The sequence below is a fragment of the Eschscholzia californica genome, unplaced genomic scaffold, assembly GCF_041429995.1.
Source record: "Eschscholzia californica isolate CP2 unplaced genomic scaffold, dmEscCali1.0.p SCAF_3, whole genome shotgun sequence".
Classification (NCBI taxonomy): Eukaryota; Viridiplantae; Streptophyta; class Magnoliopsida; order Ranunculales; family Papaveraceae; genus Eschscholzia; species Eschscholzia californica.
In genome coordinates, this window is record NW_028238420.1 from 34,477,346 (window position 1) to 34,501,501 (window position 24,156).

Below are 24,156 nucleotides of genomic sequence, written 5' to 3' on the forward strand. Positions count from 1 at the left end.
ACTGGATTTTATGGGTGCCCATATAACAACAACAAAATGAGACCGTGGGAGACCTTAGCTAGCCACACACCCCCTGACAATCGAGACCCTTGGTTAGTAATAGGCGATCTCAATTGTATTCTGCACCCGTCTGAAAAATTAGGAGGGAAAGAAGCCCAATGCTCTAACATGAATAAATGCAAGCAGGTCATTAATAGCCTAGGTCTCCATGACATTGGATACTCTGGCTATCCCTTCACTTGGACTAACAAACAATTTAAGGGCAATCTTATTCAGGAGAGGCTAGATAGAGCTCTAGTCAATCATAATTGGCTTTCCATCTTCCCTCAATCCAAACTCACTCGTCTTCCCACTCTAGGCTCTGACCATAATCCCATCATCCTCACTACCAAACCTAACTCCTCCTTGGATCGCAAACCCTTCAAATTCATCCGTACTTGGATGTCTCATCCAAACTGTGCGCAATTCATCAAAGCCAATTGGACTTCTCTTCCTAATCAAATCCAGTCCAAACTCAACTCTTTGGCCATTCGCTTGTCGAAGTGGAACAAAGAGGTCTTCGGTCACCTGGACACTAACATTAAGCAGCTCACAAACAAAATCCAGAACATCCAAGACCCGATGATTTTTCATGAGACCTTCACCCAAATCGAAACTCTTCTCCTTCAGCAAGAGAGTTTGTGGAAAGAAAAATCCAGGATTGTCAATATTAACCTGGGGGATAGGAACACAAAGTACTTCCACGCCAGAGCTGTCACTCGGAACAGAAAAAATCAAATTCACTCCATTAAAAAAGATGACAACACTTGGACAAATGACGACGCAGAAATCTCTACCATATTCTCCAATCATCTTCTTAACATCTCTACTTCGGTTGGTTCTAATTTTTCTACGAATCTACTGAATTGCTTCTCTTACCAAATCAATCCCCTTCAGAATGATACTCTTATCTCTACTCCTGTGGTTGGAGAGATTAGGAAGGCCACCTTCTCTCTCAAGCCTGAGGCAGCTCTTGGGCCAGATGGCTACCCCCCGTTCTTCTACCAATCCAACTAGGACACTGTGAAGGATGACATTATTGATATGGTCACTCATTTCTTTAGCACGGCGTCCCTCCCACCTCAGTCCAATCATACTCACATTTGTCTTCTCCCTAAAACCAAGACACCTCAAACCCCGGCCGACTTCAGACCGATTAGCCTGCTCAATACAACCTACAAAATAATCACTAAGACCATGGCTAACCGTCTCAAAATCCTCCTCCCAGATCTTATCTCCCCCTTTCAGGCTGCGTACGTGCCTGGTAGGCAAATCACGGACAATATCCTTATAAGCCAAGAACTAGTCCATTCCTTTAAGAAGATCCGCGGGTCTAAAAGCTACTTCTGCCTCAAACTTGACATGTCTAAAGCTTTTGACCGCATAGAATGGAGCTATCTGGAGAAAATCATGACTCTCATGGGTTTCTCTCCTCACTGGATCAATATGATCAAAGCTTGTCTTAACTTCAGCACTATGGCAGTGCTCATCAATGGTCGCCCTGGTTTAGCCTTCGAGGTTAGTCGAGGTATCAGGCAAGGTGATCCCCTCTTTCCCTTTCTGTTCACTATTGCCATGGAAGGTCTTAGTCGTATGCTGGAAAACAACAACAACCAAATCCCTTTCATCGGTTTCCCCATCCCCAACTCCAACCTCACCATTAAGCATCTCTTATTTGCAGATGATTGCATTATTTTCGGCCAAAACTCTCTTGAAAATGTGCACAATCTCAAACAAATTCTTATAGAATTCAGTGAGGCCTCAGGTCAAATGATTAACGACGCTAAATCCAATATCTTTTTCTCAAAAAATTCGCACCCCAAATTCAAAAGAATGATGATTCGCAATCTTAAAGTCCATCAATCTTCCACTACAAAAAAAGGGTCCATTAGGGACGGACAAAAACTGTCCCAAAAATGGAAAAACTGTCCCTAATGGAGTATTAGGGACGGTTTTAATGTGTCCCCGAAAGAGGCATCCCAAATAATATTTGGGACGGATATAGGGACAGATAGCATCTGTCCCAAACTTATTTTCGGGACGATTTCAAACTGTCCCTATTATCAACGATTACTAAGGACAACAAGTATCTGTCCCTAAATAATTTGGCGGGAATTTCCACTTTTTGCATTTGGGACAGTTAATATTTGTCCCTAAAAATTTGGCGGTTTTTCGCCTCGCTAGCATTTGGGACAATTAATATATGTCCCTAAAAGTTTTTCGAAAATATCCTCTCATTAACATTTGGGACAAATAATAGTTGTCCCTATCAGATCGACGGTAATTTTTTATTGCCTGTACCTGATGCAAATAATATTTGTTCCTGCAAATTTGGTTAGGAATTTTTTACATAATAATTAGTGTAAACTGAATAGAAAATTTTCCTTGAAACAATTTAAAAACACATATTTACATTAACATGTTTTGAGAAATCCCCCGAAAAAATTCACAAGCCTAGACGAAAAAGAAAAATTCAAACCAAAATAAAATAATAGACTAATAATTCTTCCATAGGAAGATAAAACTTCTATGAATAGTAAACTACTCTAACTTCATCCTCCCATCTTGTTCCTCATGTTGTAGTGGAAAACGTAGAAACACCGTTTGCATATCATCATCTCAGTAGAGCTCCATCCTATCCCTGTATCATGGACACAAAAAACAGAAGACAACGAAAGCTATTAGTTTATTACCTTGTTCGAAATTAGGACAAGACAAATATACAAACATGTTGAAACTTCTATAAAATTGTTAAAAGAACAAACTTTCACACACACAAAATCTTCTAAAAAGAGGTAGCTTCATAATAAGTTTATGTTTACTGTTCTAGTATCTAACAAGCATACCTTTGATGTTAGCAGCGACGAAGGTTTAGGGTTTTGTAGTTATTTATAAAAGAGGTAGCTTCATAATCAGAATTGAATTCAAGTGTTAAAAAACAAACCAATTTCAATGCCCAGAGCTACTTCGATCCAAACTTACCTTTGATGTTAGCAGCGACGAAGGTTTAGGGTTTTGTAGTTATTTATTTTAAGTGTAGATCGTGCGGAGGAACCAGAAAGAACAGAGAACTGCTGCCTGCTGGTGAAGTCGTGATGGAAGGGGAGGAAGCGTGGTGAGGAGTAGAGAGAAAGAAAAGAGGAAAAACAGAATGGAAAAAAATAAGGAGGGAAGAAGGATAAAGTTTTGCGCCTTTTTTTTTGGTCAAAAATTTCTGATTTTTTTTTTTCTAAATTGTTCTCGGAAAATCCGTCCCTATGATAAATTGGTCCCAATTGTTATTTTATCGGGGACAAATAGCAGAAAATTGTCCATATTACTGCTTTATTAGGGACATACGTAAAAACGTATGTCCCTATTGGACGATTTTTTGTAGTGGCCACTCTCTAAGTGGCAAACCAACCTTCTTTCTCAAGCTGCTCGCTCAATAGTAATCTCAACTATTGCAGCGGTCGTTCCCCGATACCAGATGCAATGCTTTGCCATTTCCAAAGGCATTTGTAACAGCATTGAGTCCCTCCAAAGGACTTTAGGGTGGGGAAAATCCAAAACCTTTCACACCATCAACTGGCCCGCTATTTGTAAGCCACGCAAATTAGGTGGGCTAGGTCTCCGTCTTCCGCTTCTGGATAACCAAGCTTTCCTCAACAAACTTAATTGGCGTCTTCTCAACAACCCCAATTCCATTTGGGTCCAAGTCTTCAAAGCCAAGTATTTCCCTAAATCTAATAAACTCTCCCCCCCAAGGCTAATCATTTTTGGCCTTGGAAAGCTATCAGTAAACATTTCAATCAGATGGAGAGTCTGGTATTCTGGGATATCAATAAGGGTACACAAATTAGTATATGGCATGATTTCAGGATCCCAAACCACCCTCCCCCCATCAACAATCAAAATAACTCTAGCCTCGAATGGATTGCCCAGCTCATTACAAATAACAACTGGAATACTAACCTGCTTAACAATTGTTTTGATAATGATACTTGCAACGTTATTCTTAGCATTAACTTGCAGAATGATAAGGAGGACATAGCTAAATGGACACTTACTAAATCAGGAAACTTCTCTGTTAAATCAATGTATAATTATGTGAGAAATGTGAGTAATGGACCTATGCACGACACAACGAACTGGTTCTTTATTTGGAATATGAACACTATACCACGAATAAAACTATTTTTATGGAAATGTTGTACAAACAGTCTACCAGTCAGGGACAAAATTGTCAAGTATATTGGTAACATATACAATTGTGCATACTGTGACGAAAATGAAACTCTAGACCATGTGATGTTACACTGTAACTATGCCAGAGCAATATGGTTTCACTTTCAGGTTAGATCTAAACAATTAACTAAGGTTAAACAATGGATTCAGCAATGGGAACAATTAAATGAGGAAACTACAAATTTATATGCAAAAATTCTATGGTTTATCTGGAAAGCTAGGTGCGAGAATAGCTTTAACTCACCAAAACAAACACCAATGCAGATGATCATCCGTATCAACAATACGTCCATCACACCACTCAAAATTGAATCATTAGTAACCAATAAATGTAGGAAAAAACTAAGGCAACAACAATGGAGACCTCCATCGACACCATTTCTCAAATTAATGTGGATGCTTCCTTTACGCAACTGACGGAACCAGCTAGAATAGGGTGCATTATCCATGATGAAGAAGCAAATTTTATCATAGCCATAGCAGACACTGTCAAAGGACAAAATTCAGAAGAATGTGAAAGCTTAGCCATACACTACGGTATCTTATGGGCGATCCAACTTCAAATCCAACATGTTCACATCGAAAGTGATAATCAAAACATCATCAAATACATCAATGATCAGAGTGACAGTTTACACTGACAATCCAGATAGATCATCTCCAAGTCTCTAGATCTCAAGAATCAGTTCACAGACATCATTTTCACTCATGCTCCCAGGGAATGCAACTCCAAAGCAGATGCTCTAGCTAAATGGGGTAGAAATAGTTGTCAGAAAAAAGTATGGAATGTAGTACCTTCTTTTATTTCCGCTTTAGTTAGTTGACTTTGTAAGAATTCTGTGGTTTGCTTTATTTATATCTCCTCGAAAAATAAAACATGGTGCACGTTTGTTGGTAGATTATTATGTTAAGGAAGTATTTAAAGGAGCCCCATTCTTTTGTTTTCCGCCCACCTCTCTCTTGGTATTATATGTGAGCAGGGCCGACCCTACCACCTACGAGGCCCAAAGCCACTTACAATTCTGGGGCCCTCAAGTTCTTTTACGTTTTATAAAAATTATAAAAAAAAATGGACTTGTGGGGGCTCAAACCGTGGTCGGTTGGGTTGCGAACAAGTGTATAACCAATTTACTAATTCAACTTTAGTGTTAAACATTGAACATAAGTAATAAAATAACCTTAAACAATTCAACCAGAGGCCCTATACGATTGGAGGACCAAAGCCACCGCTTTGGTGGCTTTGGGCTAGGGTCGGCCCTGTATGTGAGTTTCGGAATGAACAGTCTGAAGCTCACGGGTTGGGCCACTCCGAGGATATTCGGACTGAACCTAATTCGTCTTGTTTAAGCCCATCACGAGTTAGATTTAGTCCGACTACCCTCGTTCTGCCACAATCCTTGAACCGCCATGACAGCGAGGGAGACCCAAAGAGTAAAAAAAAAAAAGGAGGAGCGCCTATAAAAACTACATTGGGTTACATGATATCTTTTAACTTTCCTCTACCCCACCATTAATAACAGGTGTATCAAATTTCCAGGTAGGACTACAGAAAACCTGTAATAAAGAGTAAAGAGTAAAGACTATCCAGCTTTATTTCAAAAAAAGAAAAAACCATCCACCTAATCCCTTTCAGTTTAAATGTTGTTATTATGACATAATAATTACATTGTTCTCATACAAAATCAATAGTTATTTAAGTATAAACGAAAATTAAGTCATTGAGCCACCGACACTAAATAACAAGAATGGAAGAAGGAAGACCGAGTTAGTTAGGTAAACTCAATCGGGTTAACCCAGCAGTAGTAGTAGTTGGAATTGGGTAGGCAAGCAGGAGAAGTGTCGTGGTCGAAATGCCGACGTTTTATTCCTATACGATTTTGATGAGGGTTGAAGACTATGACATTTTAGCTTGCAGTTGGTAAGATATAGGGACGAAAAACATTGGACCTCTATTATTCGACCTTATGTGTGTATTTTCTTCTCTGCTTTCTCTCCCCATACTTTTGGAATCAAAAATTTTATTCATCTCCCAGCCCTCCGGCTTCCGCCTGATGTGGTGACGTCCACTGAAGCATATACTCTCTCCATTTGCTTTGGGTTAAAGTGATATGTCGCCACATTAAGTGGAGGTTCGGGGAGAGACTAAATGGAGGGATGAATAGAATTTCTCAGTTAGAGTTTTATGTTATAAGTCTATTTTATGGTGAGTAACTGAGCGGAAGATTCTGACTCGATAAAAAATAAACTGAAAGTCTAACTGGCAAAAATAACGTTTTTTGTCCCTCCACTTTTTCTACATAATGCACGAGAAAACGATGTGTTGGGGAATGACTTATTATGGACAAACATTTAGATAATATGATAGTTCACAATATGTTGCAAATATGAGATTTCTAGAGACAAAAAAAAAAAATCCTAAAAACGAATTTGATCATTTCGTTCATGAGGCAAATGAAATTTTGTGAAACTACATATCAAAAGAGTTTTCTAAAGATTCTCTATTTTATGCTGTAAATGGACAAACAAATTCGTCAAACGAAAATAGGATCAATTTTGATACATCTAATACTTATTGTTCTAGAAAGAAACACTACAAATGAAACTTAATCAGATGATGATATATTCGACTTCTTTTAAGATCCGGTCTCTCTCTTGCCGGAAAAGACAGTAATGAAGAACTATTGGTAAAATATTTTCTCTAATGGATAATCGAAGCGTTGAGATTGTCAACTTAAATGGAAGAAGAAGGATTTATTTTGATAAACTAGTTCAAATTTATTTTCTGTTCATTTTTTAACACAAGTAAAGTAAGAAATTTTCGCGTTATCAACTAACTCTTTTACTTTTCTAATTAAGTAGGTGGAAAAAATAACTTATTTTAGGGTTGTCAAACAACACTTTAATATTTAAATAAGTTGAAAGCAAGTGTTTTTTTTTTATGTTAACTGTGTTTATTATTATCGTTTTTTTTTACGATATTTAATCATTGAAAATGTGATTTAAAAGTGTCACATCTTTCTATCACTCAAAACTGAGACTAGAGAAGTAGTATTTTTCCTTTTGTCATTTTATAAATATTATCTTTCAAGCTAACACATACACTTGTCATCATCAAATCAATGTCTTACTACTGCATCATCTCGGTTGTATATCACGCCAACTATCCAGGCCTATATAAGTGTATTAGGTTTGTGCTAAAAGAATAGGAGATCATTTTCTCCGGTGGGATCGCGATGATCTAATGAAATGACTGAAAAATTGGAGCCTAATGTGAAATTTTAATCGAGACCCTTTTACTGTAATAGAACAGTAAAAAACAATACATAATTTTTAAAATAAATTTTGGTATATTTATTGTAATTAATGAATATAAAAAATCACATTTTCAAAATGAATTGTAGTAGTATCGTAAAACAAACTAAACATATGCTTACAGAATTTATAACAATAAAGATGAATTATTTTCGCTTAAAAATCAATCAAAACATAGATGAAAAACATAATAACTTGACAGAGAAGAAAAATCAAACTTATTAAATTAAAGGAGGAGTGAAAGAGAATAAGAGGATAAAGGAGAAGAAAAACTAAAACAAGTGTTCGATTCCCCATGTCAACAAAAAAAAAGGGGTCTTCATTGCCCCATAAAACAAAAAAAAGATTGCCTAGAGGATTTGAACATGCATCGCTCGCACCCTACGTTCCTATATTGATCACTAGTAAAAATTGTAGAAAATCACTTCTCGCCTTGATACCGAAATAGAAACTAAATAAATAAATACCATAATGTAAACTAGAAAATTGGAACAATGGTGCAAAGTGTTAAGTTTGTGGTCATTAAACTCAAAATCAATTAACAATGAGTGGAGAGGACCACATTATATTTATGATTGTTAGATAACCCTTACCCCACCTAAACCTATTGTCACACAAAAATCTTTTGTGTACATAGTGATGACAATAAGCCAAAATGAATGACAAATTCAAGGTAATCATATAATACCAAATCATGACCTTCTAAATGAAATTACTTCAAATAAACAAACACATATAGATTATTAACTTTGATTAAAGTAATGTAAGGTCAACCAAAGTCAAAAGAACACCATTAACTTAAACCGTACAACCAGACACCGGGAAGAAATAATTAAGCAGTACACCACCACAACATCCAGCAATCCAGCCTGTCTTGAAAAGCGAGAGAGAAGAGAGAGAAAGGGTAAAGGGAGAGGGAAGGGAAAAGTTCTAGAGAGAGAAAGGGAGAGGGAGAAGTTCTAGAGAGAGATAGAGAGAAAGAGTTGAACTGAAGCATTTGCATCTCAAGTAGTATAAATTCATCCACACGTGTATTACCTTGTGATTTTTTTCCCCTCTTTGTTACGCGCCATTTTTACCCACCACCAACACATACTTGAGATTTTGACATTCGCCCCTGCCTTCTTCTCTCTTTTACTTTCTCTCTCTAAAACAACCATCCATATATAACAACAAACCCTAGAGAGAGAAACAATAAGAACTTCTTCTTCTTCTTCGTAAATTCTATTCCATTTCTGAAATCTCCATGGATTTCAATTTCCATGGCGTTTTATACAGAATCACTATCATCTTCTACTTTTGTTTCCTCTTTCTTACCGGAATTCATGCTGCATTGCCGGAAAATTCAACTCATAAATCATCTAATCCATTGAATTCAATTCAAATCAACTCTAATTCAGTTCTTGTTGCTCTTCTTGATTCTCACTACACTGAATTATCAGAACTAGTTGAGAAAGCTCTGTTATTACAAACCTTAGAAGAAGCTGTTGGTAAACATAATATCACCATTTTCGCTCCTAAAAATGAAGCTCTTGAACGAGATCTTGATCCTGAATTCAAAAGATTCCTTCTCGAACCAGGTAATATCAAATCTCTTCAGAAACTTCTAATGTTTCATATAATTCCCAATCGGATCGGATCGACTCAGTGGCCAAACTCAATTGATGAGTCAATTAAGCACAATACTCTCACTAGTGAATTTCTCCACTTGACGAGTAAAGATTCCGGCAAAAAAGTCGATCTCGCGGCGGTGATTTATCCAGACGCGGTGGTTCGTCCAGACGGAGTCATCCACGGTATAGAACGGTTATTAATTCCTCGATCTGTTCAAGAAGATTTCAATCGACGTCGTAATCTTCGTTCAATCTCAGCCGTTTTACCAACCGGAGCACCAGAAGTTGATCCTAGAACTAACAGGATTAAAAAACCAGTGGCTCCAGTTCCAGCTGGTTCGCCACCGATTCTCCCGATCTACGATGCTATGGCACCTGGTCCATCACTAGCACCGGCTCCTGCTCCCGGACCAGGTGGACCGCGCCACCACTTCGATGGCCATAGCCAGGTAAAGGATTTCATCCAAACCCTAGTACATTATGGAGGTTACAACGAAATGGCAGATATTCTTGTAAATCTGACCTCATTAGCAACAGAAATGGGGAGATTAGTTTCAGAAGGTTATGTAATTACAGTTTTAGCACCAAATGATGAAGCAATGGCGAGATTAACGACCGATCAATTAAGTGAACCTGGTGCGCCAGAACAAATAATGTATTATCACATAATACCTGAGTATCAAACTGAAGAAAGTATGTATAATGCTGTGAGAAGATTTGGGAAAATTAGGTATGATACTTTGAGATTACCACATAAAGTAGTAGCTCAAGAAGCTGATGGGTCTGTGAAATTTGGGAATGGTGATGAATCTGCTTATTTATTTGATCCTGATATCTTCACTGATGGTCGAATTTCAGTTCAGGGTATTGATGGGGTTTTATTTCCCCCTGATGAAGAAGAAAAACCCAAAACTGAAACAAAAATGGTGGATCCTAAATCTAAAATTTCAGTCAAGCCAAGAAGAGGTGCGTTTTTCTTTCTCTATCTATTCAATTTTCTATAGATAGTTTTAATTTTGAATTAGGGTTTTAAGATGAGTTTCGAATTCATTGGGCGAGTCGAGAAACCGGCCACACCAATTCTAACCTCTGTTTTTGAGATTTATTGTGTCGGTGGTGTTTGGGGTCAGGTCAACTGTTGTGAATTTGATATTCTTTTCTTCTTTACTGTGAATTTTCTTTCTTCCTTTTTGACATGTTTTTCAATTATTGATGATGGAGAGAAGGGGTTATTTTATAAGTTATCTGATATATAAGTGGAGTGGTTTTTGGCTTTAGTCATAAGGAATTGACTCAAAAAGCATGATTCCTAAATCTGATAGATGGTTCTTTCAGTCATGCTATGTGTACAAGGTCTGTACACATACACATATGTGAGTTTTTCAGGTCCGTTGGATGCCGAGATCATTGAACATCTCGAGGAGATTAAACACAACTCAAATTATCCAACATGTAGAACTTTTGGGGTTCCCTTCTTTCTAGTTTGAAATCTCTATCTATCTACTTTTTGTAGTGTGTAAAGTATGGAAAAAATTCTACAAGATAACGACCTCGTGGTCTGTACATTTTCTAGCAGCCTAACATGGCGTATCCTAAGCCCTTAGATTGTATTTCTCATACGAAACTTTTAGATTTGACATTTACAGACCTTGAGATCCGGATAAGCGAATAAATCTAAGAGTGCCCAATTTTAGGCGTAAACACAGACCTTGGCGGGTTTATACATGTATACCCGTTGTTAGCGCATGTATGGCATATGCATTGTTGAAGTTCATTTCGTCATTTAGAAGTTTTAACCATATTTTTATTTTTATTTTTATTGTAGTTTCCCCATGTGTTCATGTTTTTTATTGGATTGAGTAGTGACATTAGTGAAGCTTCACCTATTCTATGTTTTCATGTGATGGGAGGAAAGGAAAATTATTCTAAGGGTCATTCTGTTTGTAGCCATATTAAACATTCACATTACCGATGCTAGGAGACGAATAATTTTTCTAGAGAAAGGAGAGAGGTAGAATTGTTTAATGGAAAAAGTGAAGATTAATAAAGATTAAAGAATTACTGTAGGGGAAAGGACCACAAGAAAATCCAGGTTGGGAGTAGTCTGCTATAAATTTAGTCTCTGATTCTTCGCCGACACTCACTTTCTAACTCTTTTGAGAATCCTTGACAGCATTATTTATTTAATTTCCTTTCCATGATTTGTTTTGTTTTGTTGTGATTGGGAATTCTTTAATTAGATGTATATAGAATACTAATTAATTGCAAACAATGATTTAATATTACATATACGTTGAGTTTAAATCGTATTTTTAATTATTATTTAATCTGTCTTAATATTCTAAGACAAGTGGGTTTCAGTATTCAACTCTCATATGGAGTACTAATTTTATAAAATTGGGTGGCAAAGTTGGGTTTGTAATAAAAGGAAGTTTATGGTGAATATGACAGGTAAACTACAGGAAGTAACTTGCAGGATGCTAGGGGTGTTTGGTCAGGATTCACATTTCACCACCTGCCAATGAAAAAGCTACCCCAACTACACACCCAACAACTCTTTCAAAGAAAGAAAGGTATAACTTCTTTACCACTTCAATTGCACATTTATGGTAGCCTCCCTTCAATTTTCCCCATTTTTTGTTTTTGGAAAAATGGGCGTGAAGTTGGCGCGAATTTTAATCAGATGGATTCAATTCACGCCAACTTCACGTCAAGTTTTTCGGCTGCCCTATGGGTGGAAAGAGAGCCAGTTGGCCTGCAACCTGGACCGGAAGGCCCGAGTTTGTGGTGCTCGGGGGCTTTTGGTAGATTCTAGAGGGAGTACCTTGACCTCTCACAATTCTCATCGGCGAGTATGTACGAAAATATTGTTACATCACGACACCACATCTAACCTTTAATGGATGCAAGGGAAATCAAGATTTAATTGCTCACTTTGGACTTTTGGTCCCCTTTGGATACATAGTAGTAGAGCCACAATTAATTAAAACCTAAAGTGGGGTCTTTAATGTTAAATCAATCAAACTTTACATATAATGCACCAAAAAGAATAATTCACTATATAAGGTTAATGATTTAATAGGTGGTTCGTTTTACTGTTACAGTTTCGACCCATGATAGGGAAAAGCATTTGGAGGTGTACAAAGTTATTATCAGATGGAGAAATGGGAGAGGGCTCCATTATAATGGTAGGTAGTGTGGAAGGAAGAATTTTCTTTTTTGATTTCACTTTTTTGTGTTATTTGTTATGGTATGAGAGAGGGGAAGGTTGATGAAATGGGAATAATTTGTCTAGGAAGGGAAGGAATTAGGGTTTGATTTAAACATGTGAAGTACAGCAGAATATATATATATTTTTTCCACTTTGGTGTGTACATAAGATGGATTTTACAGTTATGGTATACTTTTATTTTGGGATAGGGTCACACATGAGTTCGAACTTTTCGTTTAGGGCTATGATTGTTTAATGTCGGTGGAAAAGGTTCATGAGCTGATTTTGGCCAGCAGTATGTGATCTAGACCCCATCTATTATCTGAGATCATGGCATAGGAAGACCCACTTTGTGTGTCACTAGAAGATGGCGAAGTCCTTCCAGATATGGTGTACTCGGGGCCTAGATGTCTTCAATAAGAGAGGTCCAAGTGATCAAAAATCTGGAGGTGTTGGGTTCCTCAGATTGCGGAGTCGAAGCAGTCACACTAAAGAAGATACACCATGGTTTTGATATCTCCTTGTGGCCACAAAGTGTTTCCCATCCTATCCAGACGACAATCCTAACAGGATAAAAAAGTCATTCTCGTAGGTCGATTAAAGGAGTATCTAAACATTAGACCGGGGACCATTTATGAATATTACGTGAGTGCAGGTTCAACGGCAAATAAGGACGGAAGGGTGTAACCATAATTCTCACATCATGAGACTCATGGGAGGTACTTACACTAAGAACATCTTCAATGCAAAACTTAAAAAAAAAATTCTAATTGAACTTATGCGTCAAGTCTCAATTGAGATTCTCTTTCCTATATGACTCAACTGAGTGTCTCTAATTTAAGTTCTTCTCCACTGCAGCACTTAAAAAAACTCTAATGGTTACACATGTCACACATACATTTAGTAAGAAAAAGTAGTTGAGAAAGAAAGGCTTTCTGTTGATCTGAAAATTAAATTTGACGACTAGGACTCTTACGACTCTCAAAATTAAATGCTTCCACATCATCTTAAGATCTCAAATGAGTTCTGCGTTGGAGAGTTTTTTTTCTTCAAAAAACTCTAAAGTCCTACGTGACACTTAGGATATTAAGATTGAGTCTTGCATTGGAGATGCTCTTTGCATCTCTAAGATTATCTTTAAAAGTTTTATGTGTCACGTGTAAGGTTTTTAAAAATTTCTTAAAAGAAAAACTCCAATGAAAAACTAAGTTTGCATCTCTAAGATGATGCGGCGGTAGTTAAATAGAGATGTTTCAATAGTGCCTTCTTGAGATATCTCTAATTGTTTGTAGTGGCCCAAAATCGTACTAGGCCCATCTCGCCTAAACGTCGCCTAGCTAGACCCAGCCTACTTCGAATAAATATCACTTGGGCCCACACCACTAGCCTACTGGTTGGACACTCTCCAACGTGGAATTCGATCCATTAGAAGCCTAAATGGCTCTAACCCCTTGTGAACATCCATTTAGACCAACAGTAACCCATCAAAAGTAATAATACTCCAAGCACCCCTTGGTCGCTTTCAACCGAGCCTGCGAGTTACTGAGTCAACCTCAACTCCAAAGATCCCGCCACGTATCCATTGACTAGATCGCTCGAAGACCGCACGTCGCCTGAAATACCTTTAGGCGATCTCACACTACGAAGAGTCGAGAGTCGAGGTGGCGTAATCGTACGGTCAAGTTTCTCTAGGCAATAGATCGATGGCTATAATGGGTTTCCCTTAGGATTCAGAGTCACCCTCCACGCCAAGTATTTCGGGTCTGACAGACTCCACGAGTCCATCGGTCGCCTATAAATATAAGGAGACTCAGGCATCAGATATCAGCTAGAACTCTACTGAACCAATTTTCTCTCTCACTTATTATCTTTCAATCAATACTTTAGACGACGATAATCTACCTTCGAAAGTCCAGAACCCTTAAAGGTCTGCTAGACTCTCCGACCGATTCCACCTCTCGACCTGCTAGTGTCCTCGATCAAGTCGAACTCTCGAGCTACTCTAGAAGACTAACTTGACAAAATATTCCGTAGAGTCGAAGCTATGGTCACTCTACGGGTCGAGCCACCCTCCGACGTACAACATGGTGATACCCTCAGCATTCCACCATTTATTTAGTTTCTGTCTAGTTTGCTGACTTGCCTGTCAGAGCCTCCTTGACTGGCACCATCCCGGTGTCCCAAGACTTCACGGTTCAACTTGTTTTTTGTCTGTCTACAGGTCCAGCCAGAACTTCATACATTTGGAGGTCTAAAGCCCTAATTTTCGGCGGGCCACCAATCGACGTACTGTTAATTGTATGATTTTCTACCGTCCACATTGTCCAATTCATCTTTTAGAAAGTTTAGGTCAATAGAAATCAAGTTTTCATATATCTTCACAATTACTAAATATTTCTTTACAGAAGTTATCATACCATACAAGTAAACAAATCAACTTTAAGATTTGCATTGAGACACGCAAAAATTGGAGGACCTCTATTTTGCCACATAGAATGAGAATATCAATAGAGACTTCACACATAATATTAATGGAGTTTCTTTTGAGTTTTGCTTGAATATGCCCTAAGGATATTTGGTGGAACTTGACCTTAGCTTGTTTAGACGGACTTGTACAGTTCATAAGAGTGTATGAAGCAGATCCAGTCTCAAACAAAAAACTTCATAATAGAGAAACCCATGGACTTCACTTAGGTTGTGTTTGATATCACATATTTTCATAAAGATAAAAAATTTCCATGGAAATAGACAATTCCATCATTTACATAAAACATATTTTCATTGCTTTAATTTCCTAGGGAATTTATTTCGGGGGATGGATTGTGGGTTTGAAAATAATAAGGCCAATAGGTCAAATGCCAAAAGATAATCTCAACAAAAAGAAAATGCCAAAAGATAACTTGAAATGGAATTTTGGGCGTTTAGGAGTAATTTACTTTCCTAACTATTTTCTTCTATCGTAATACTTAACATATTTTTTAGTTAAAAAACTCTCAAACCCTCGTTCTCTCATCATCCCTCTTTCGCCAAAATTCTCTTCCTCCAAAATTCTCTTCCTCCAAAAGCTTCTTTCATCAACCCACCACCCTCCTTCTCTCTTTCATCAGACCAAAACCTTCCAAAAAGCTATTCCTCCAAGATATGTTTTCTCTCGTTAACCTCTTTCAAAATAAAAAAAATCAGAAAATCATCCACAAATTTTCATCAGTGTTTCTCTCTTTACATTTTGGTTTTATCTAAAAAAGATAACATGGGAAAGTAGTACTAAAAAATAGTGCTAGAGACCGAAAAGTTTTGTAGACATCTTTGTGATGTTTCTAGTATTTTGGTCAACCCTGTAACAAAAACTTGATTTTTTTTCTTTTTGTTTTATAGATGGAAGTACCTAAAGGTATTCCTTAAAGGTTTGTGACGTACGATCTAAGGTTTATGTATACAGTTTTAGTTATAGTTTACCTTGGTGATCTTCTTTAGAAGCTCAAAAACTGTCGCTTGAATTCAAAAAGTAGTGATGACATCGTTGTGGTGTTTCTAGCATTTTTATCATATCTTCTAACATTTTTCATTAAATCTCAACATTTTAAATGTATTTCACGAAATCTATACTGAAATTTGAAGAAATCGAACATAAGAGAAACTGATAGAGAAAGATATTCTCTATATTTAAAATTAGAAGTTTCTATATTTTAGAAGATATTTTCTAGTTATTTAATATTAGGAGTTTTTATATTTTAGAGTTCTAAGTAATTTAGAAGTTTTTGTATTTCTATATTTCTGAATATTGAATCCTAGTTGAAGTCTAATTAGGTGTCCTAATTAGAGTCTAATTTGTCTGGTTGTAACCTATATATATGGCTGACTTCATAGTAGTTAGGGGGTATGAATATGAATATTGAAGTTGTTAATAAAGTTTTCTATTAGTTACGTTTATCTTTGGATGGCCTAGAGAAGAACTTAGGTTCTTATCAATTGGTATCCAGAGCAAACGCTCCTATGATTTGCTTTTGCATTACTTTTTTCTTCGTTAGAGAACCTTATTTTTGGTACAAATTCAAAAAAAAAAGAATGGAGAAGCAATTAGGTGAATTGACGGAGAAGATGGCTGAGATGACGGTAAATCAATCATTATTGATTGAGAAGATTGATCGACAATAGAGAGATTGTGTCTCAAAGAGGTGATCGTTTTAAAGGTGAAAGGTTATATTTTACACGGTTTAACGGATCAGATGTGGAAGAATGGATTTTTCAATCTAAATAATATTTTGATTTTTATAACACTGCACAAGACCAAAAGATTCAGTTTGCAAACAATTACTTGGATGGAAAAGCATTGCAATGGTGTCGTTGAGCTAAAAGAGGTATTCGTACATGGGAAGAGTTTGTTGGAGCGGTTGTAGGTCGCTTCGGGAGAACGACGTATGGAGATGCACGGGTTCCACTAGCAAAATTACGACAAACAGGGTCCTACTATGAATATCAAGAAGAGTTTGAGCGTATTTCAAACATGGTTAAGAAGCCCGAGAAAGATAAAGATAAGACAGAGAGAGAAACAACCAAAGAAGAGGAGAAGAAAGCTCGCAGAGAGAACAAAAAAATCTCAGAGAGAGACGACAGCGATGCCATCCTGACGAATATACAAAAAGAGGAATCGAAAAGAAAGAAATTCACATTGAAGAAAATGTTCCTAGACCTTCTCCTCGATCAAATTGTTCGATGAACATCAATCCACTGAAGTAAACAAAACTGATCATATATGGAGGATATTCCAAACAAGTAGCATCTAATAAGAGTAGCTGCTCTGAGAAGGGAAGTTCTACAGTAAAAAAGGGTGTCTCTGAAGTTGTCTCCAAAGTACTATGGTCCATGCAAAATACTGGAAAAAATCGGTCCAATAGTGTATCGTTTGGAATTACCAGAGGGAACTAAAATTCATTTTGTTTTTCATGTTTCTGTTTTGAAGAAGACACTTATCCTCAATATTGCGATTGATGACGAAATACCAATTGTTGAAGATGAGGGAGACCCGGTGTTAACTATGATCAAGAACATCCTTAAGGGCAAGAATGCAGTCAAGGGAGGAGGAATGATAGAGAAAGATATTCTCTATAGTTAAACTTAAGAGTTTCTATATTTTAGAAGATATTTTCTAGTTATTTAATATTATGAATTTCTATATTTCTAAATATTGAATCCTAGTTGAAGTCTAATTAGAAGTCCTAGTTAGAGTCTAATTTGTCTGGTTGTAGCCTATACATATGGCTGACTTCATAGTAATTAGGGGATATGAATATGAATATTGAAGTTACTAATAACGTTCTCTATTAGTATTACGTTTATCTTTGGCTAGCCTGGAGAAGAACTTAGGTTCTTATCAGAAACTCATTATAACATAATCCTTACAAATAATAATAACTTAAGATATTTTGTCATTTATCCGTCTATCCATCCAATAACCACGAAGTTAATTCAACCATCTCCATTTGCCTTTGTATTGTTTAATTTTTTGGGTAAATACCATGTGAAAAATGCTTACAGAAAAAGGACAAGGTTATTTGGGGATGAAAAAAAATAGAAAATGGCCTACTTGTTAATTAGTGATTTCAAAAGGTAACTTGCTTGTTTACTTATTAAAAAATATATGGTTATTTAGACATTAAACCCAACTATTTATGATATCATGACACTGGACTACATCCTTAAAATGAATATACATATAGGGTTAAACCCCTTCTCGATTTCTCCGTCAAATATTTGTTAAAGGTTCAAGTGTCGACCACATGCGTAAGTTTTGACAAAAATACCCTTTGCAAAATATTTAGGGTCATTTAGAATCGACCAAACAACTATTTACCAAACCTCCAAAATGAAATTAAGCATAGTGACTTTTCCATCAAACATCAGTTATGTGGAATGCTTGCTAACCACATGCATGAAATAAATAACGAACCTAAAACTAACGGAGGACTAAACTTCGTATCTAACAATTATATATATGAGACTTTCTCTAATCTCTTTAATCAACCAGAGCTATTGGACGCACATATACTTGGGTAACCATTTTACATGTTTCCCATAGCTAGCCTATCTAATCTGGGCAGACGAGCCAAACCCGTCTCAGACTTCGGGTAATTTATTTTTCTTAATATTTCTGGCTTCTTTGGAGCAGGCTCTCTTTGATTAACTTCGGGTTCAACACTTTCAATAAATTATCCAATTTGAGATCTTAAACTCTTATGTTGTCAAATTACGATGAATTTTCCATCATAAAACTATATCCGGAACCTATAAAAATGGCAGGATGACAAAGAGGAAGAAGAAATGGTACCAAGAAGTAAACCCAGTAATGCTAAAGGAAAAGAGAAGTGCTTCTCTATATGCATGAGACTAATCCTACCTATTTGTTAATCCAGTCAGCCATGAACAGTAATAATGCTTGTAAAAACTGGTCTCGGCTGTCACCTTACTTGCCCAAACAGGGCCAAAGCATAACGGTGTATCAGGGCCAGACCTCTGACCCACCACAGGTCGTGCAGGCCGATCCCGAACGGACACGGCCCATTAGAAATATCTAATCCAGACAAAAGTAGAAATGGAAAAGAATGGAAGGGCTTAAAAAACATTGAAGATGCAACTAGACAAGCATAAATAAAATTTTTACAATGATAACCCATGGACAACAACTTCATATTTCTTGACTTATATTTCTCGAGAAAAAACCTTCACGACGTAAAATCTCCGTGCCAGAGTAAATGGAAGCGTCAGGTTTTATGAAGAACTAGATGCAATGTTTAACTGGCATCAATTTAAATTATTTGTCGACAAGAAGCACAAACAACATACAAATACTACCGATCCATACACCCTTCCTATTCACAAAGTGTTTTAGAACTTGCAATCTGCACAAATGTAGAAACACAACATATATGTAGAGAGAGAGAGAGAGAGAGGGAGAGAGAGACTCACCTTTAACAAGTAATGCTGGGATTAGGTAAACGCAAGATGGTCTCGGCGTCTTCCACAATTGATTCTGCCATCTTTTCTGTTTGAAGAGAAGGGATATCCACTGAGTTGCTTTTGTTCTCATTAGTAAAAATAGATTCAGTTTCAGGGAAATCATTCTTTTCCACAGAGCTGTTCTGATGTCCCTCAATAGTAGCTTCGCCCTCCAGACTTTTCAGGTTCTCCAGTTTGTTCAATTCTGTTTGCCCCGCCTTCTGGTTTTCAAATTCAGTGTCTCCTTCCTTTGGCTCTGAGAGTTGCTTCCCTACAGTTTTGACGGTGGTTGAATTTTTAGATGGAAGCTTCGATAATGATGACCTCCGAACTGTGGTCTTCGTAGCAACTGCACCTCTATTGGTATCTCCTGGCAAGCTTTTAGTAGGCTTATTGTGGCCCATGATGCTCCGTCTTGGGCTCTGACAAGATTCTCCTCCTTCTGAAGAGTCATCAGTAGCAGCAGCAGCAACAGGGATCTTGTTCCTCCCAAGCTTTGGCGATATTGCCCGTGTAGTTGGAATCTGTAACAAAATGATCAAACTGTCTGAGCTAATAGCAGAACACTTAACAGATCAAGTCGAAAGTACCACACCTTGGCTTCACAAGATGGTCTTTCACTGCCTTGTTAACTAAGAAATTGACTAAAGAAAACCAAAGACTCTAAAAGCTCGAACTGCTAGAGATAAAATGCATAATCGTGGCCAATGAATCTAACAAAGAGAAGAAAACATCACCCCGAATGATGTTTAATTAGTCTATTAGGCTAACCGAACACCAGCGCATACGGCAAAATCATTTGACTAACGGCTCCACATCTTACTGTATCAATAATTACTTATCCATTTGAGGTTACGAGGTTTCAATATTTCTTCTCGAGGAATTAGATCAAGCTAGAGTTTACCTTTTGTTTACATATTTCCCCTCAAAATACTTGGTCAATAACTTGACCATCCCACCAAGACATGTAACTTTTTAACATCATTACAGTCCGCTACTTCGTTTCCAGCTTTCTAGCCTACTGAAGTTGGAAAATGATATGGTGAACTAATGAAGGGAATTCACTAAGAAGAATAAAAGCAAACATGAGCCGTAAGAGCCTTTTTGAAGAATAAAAGCATACATGGATACAAATTTCTTTTCACAAAAAGTACAGATCCTAGAGAATGACGAAATCCCAGTTGCCATGGAATGGTATGAAGTGAAATGGATTAACAGCAAACCTTCTTTAATTCAACCTTCGGCGGGGGTTCTTTGTAGAAATTGGGAATTGGTGTAGCTTTGAATGTCAAGCTCTTCCTTAATTGCTTAATTTCCGCCTCCTGACTCTCCTGCAAATAGAGAAGTAAAAATGAATAGCTAGCTACAAGAATCTGATACGAGTCATACAGGTTGAACAAAAGCCTCTGAAATCTTGTTTCTACCTTCGACTTCGCTTGCAGATTATTTTTCTCCACTTCTTTGGCATGAATCTTCTCTTCTAACTTCGAATAGAACTAGTGGAAGAGACAAAAATGAACTCTTAGGCAATGATATATAATATCAAACCACTGAGTACTGAGACAAGAAAAAGGAACTATATACTAAAGAGTAAAGACATTAAGGAGATGTCACCTCTCTTCTTTTCTCAGCACGCTCACCCAATCGGAATGCAAATCCAGAAGCACTGCTCCGTGACCCACAAGGGGTGGTGCTTCTGACGATACAATAATATATATTAGTCTTCCAAAATATATAGAACAGAAAGTAACAATTACAAAATGCAAATCAAAGAGAAGATAACTGACGAGGTAGTGGAATGTGTATCTTCATCTTCGTTACTCATCAACGATCTCCTACGTGGTTTTAGATTTTGGTCATCTAATCTGAAATTACAAACGAATGAAATCATTTCACAAGCGAAGTGGCATTACGAAATTTCTATAGACAGCTCTCAGCAACCCAATTATATAATACACTGAAATGCCACTTCAGACTGTGAAGGTCCTTATGTCATAACAATTCATTAGTAAATCAATCAACATTTTGAATAACTCCGACCTTACAACTAATACATGTCGTGGGATCGAGTCTCGGTGGAAGCAGTTGCCATCAAGATTTATCCTATGTAATTTAGGCTATAAATAATTTAATAATTTGTTGGGCTTTAGGCCTCTTTGTTGTCGGCCTTTAGGCCTCTTTCATTCTCGGTTTAAATCAGGCGGTTATCGTGCTTATTACATCTCCATGATGCATCAATGCCTTGTAACGACTAACGTAGATCGTAGCCGAATTCTCAAAAAAAAAAAAAAAATACATATCAAGTCAAACAAGATCCATAGACTTTCCAATTAGAACACTTGTCATCATTTCATAGCTCGAGTTTTATAGATGAATCTCATACCGAAGAGAAAAAACGCCATTCTTACATAAAGCCCAATATGATTTCACTTAGTATGAAACAATAGTATAATTTTCTTCCAAAATCCAGACTTGGCCCCATAATAGAAATTAGGAACACAATTAACTGAAGAGAGTGGACTTACTGAGGGACTTCTGATGATGGATCACTGGCAATTGCATTCCCAGATTCTAACTTTGGGATCTGATCTCACATAGATAGAGAAAATTAATACCACAAAAATTGAGTTCTATTAAATTTTTCATTGTGAAGCATAACAACGAATTTGAAAAGAAACAAAAACCCTCACCAAAGACCGTTGCATGCTAGGACCAGCTGCTAAAGTAGTACGTCTAGAAGACGACCCAGCACTCTTCGGAGTTAAATTTACGGAACTCACTCCAACGGAAGCTCGCCTACTTGAATGATTGGCCCGAGACGGGACAATGGCCCCGATTTCTCCATTTGTACGGGGCGGTCGAGAATTAGGTTTCATTGTCTTGCCATCAATGATACGTTTTTCACTATCTCCAGAACCCCTTCTCGATGGAAAAGAGAAACTCTGAGAAAGGCTTGGCTTCTGGCTTTTACGAATAACATTTGAATCTTTCTTGTTGACATGATCTTTGGTCGCTTTCTTGTTCTTCACACCATTACCTTTCCTTACTCCGGGTTTCTATAAACAAAGACAGTTTTCTTAATCAATACCCAATATCAAATTATCAACAGAAAACAACTTGAAACTGAAAATGAAATGAATGCAGTATACCTTTGAAGAATCTAAACTCTGTGAGACAGGCATAGAAGCCTCTACTTCAACTTCCGAAGTATTTCGTGCTTGGCGATTCGACAGATCTTCAGTTACATCTTTCACTTCCAAAACATCGACAACATTATCTAGGTTTTCATTCTCTTTGTCTATACTCAAACTCAGTCCTTCTACCGAATTGGGTATTTCAAGAACACCATTATCATGCTCAACCGAAGCCCCATTCTCATAGTTCATTTTGAAACTAATCCTAAAGTTCTGCACAAACAAAACAGATAGAACTCAAAACCTACAGTTTTATTAGCCAGAGCTGTCTACAAATAACTGAATAGAAAAAAAAAATCATGAATCAACAACAATATGATTTACAATAGGAAACAGTACTCATTGCTTTACTTTTAACAAATCAAAACCAAAACTAACCATCAACACACAGATCATCTCGATTTTGCCCTAATAAATCGTTTTAAACATCACAAACACATAAAAAGTAAGAAGACAAAGATCAAAACACATACTAATACTAAAATACAAAACACAAAAGGATCAGAATCAATGAAAATCAAAGTAAGAAAAGACAGATCGAGAACAAGATAAGTACATCATCAAGTAGCACTTACACGAAACGAAAATCTAAAACTAAATTATGGAACGGAAATGCTCAGATGGTTGGAAGAATGATCGAGAAATGCAACGATGTCCATGGATTGGAATGGAGAGAAATTAAGTAAGTCAAGTTCGATTGAGAAGCTTGGAATGTTTAGATGAGTTCGGAATCGAGTGAAGATCAATTGAAACCCTAATTTTCTTTCTTTTTGACTATTGTTCTTCTTCTGCTACTTCACTGTTCATATCCGCTCTGGTTCGAGTAAGTATGAAATTGATAAGAACGAGACGAAAAACTTTTGAAAACGAATAGACAGAACTTTCAAAATATCGAAAATGCCATAAATTTTGTGTATGTACAATATTGCCCTTAATGCTGAAAATGACAAACAAATGGGTGTTGCATCTTTTTCCTATAACAAGGGTAGTGGGGTGTATACTATTGAATTTTGCGAAAAGAACATTTTATAATTTTGCGAAGGGGTCGTAGACTATATTCATCGTTAAATAAATGTTAGTTTTAATTTGAAGCTAATTGAACATTTTACGTTGTTATCTTGGTTTGTATTTTTTCTTTTTTATATTTACAAACTTTTTTCACACTTCTTCAATTCGTAAGACTTTCCAACTCTATAAATTGAAAAGAATGAGTAGATTTTAGGTTTATTATCCTAGTACATTTTAACTTTTTTTCTTCTCGTGTTTATGTTGAATTTGAAATTTTGTTTCATATTCTATATTCCACATAAATATATCTTGTTTATATAATTTATTCATCATGTATTAGATTATGAATTTCACTATTTTTATGTGTAATGCTAGAAAAATAGTACTGTATTTTTTAAGGTGATCGCCATAATTTTTGATCTTTACGGATGTAGTGTCAAAATTGTATAAAATTTCTGTAAACATAACAATATATCTGTAAGTAAGAGAGTTAGAATTAACAGTGTCAAAATTTAATGGTAATAAGGAGAAGCAAAACTATTAGATTCTCTTATCAGAT

The 24,156-nt window shown here is 36.7% G+C and overlaps 2 protein-coding genes across 2 annotated transcripts; one reads left to right on the forward strand and one right to left on the reverse strand.

Annotated features, from left to right (window-relative positions):
- Positions 1 to 8,439: 8,439 nt before the first annotated feature.
- Positions 8,440 to 12,565, forward strand: LOC147549764 (fasciclin-like arabinogalactan protein 17). Its single transcript, XM_086670142.1, has 3 exons — positions 8,440 to 10,157; positions 11,643 to 11,764; positions 12,296 to 12,565. Exons 1-2 carry the CDS (start codon positions 8,825 to 8,827, stop codon positions 11,714 to 11,716), a joined length of 1,407 nt encoding a protein of 468 aa, XP_086526268.1. The 5' UTR covers positions 8,440 to 8,824; the 3' UTR covers positions 11,717 to 11,764; positions 12,296 to 12,565.
- Positions 12,566 to 19,011: 6,446 nt separating this feature from the next.
- Positions 19,012 to 23,537, reverse strand: LOC147549765 (uncharacterized). The gene is made up of 9 exons (XM_086666575.1): positions 23,165 to 23,537; positions 22,545 to 22,802; positions 22,086 to 22,451; positions 21,921 to 21,979; positions 21,183 to 21,260; positions 21,010 to 21,091; positions 20,820 to 20,891; positions 20,619 to 20,726; positions 19,012 to 19,919 (listed from the first exon to the last, which is right to left on the reverse strand). Exons 2-9 carry the CDS (start codon positions 22,779 to 22,781, stop codon positions 19,368 to 19,370), a joined length of 1,554 nt encoding a protein of 517 aa, XP_086522701.1. The 5' UTR covers positions 22,782 to 22,802; positions 23,165 to 23,537; the 3' UTR covers positions 19,012 to 19,367.
- Between the last annotated feature and the right edge of the window lie 619 nt (positions 23,538 to 24,156).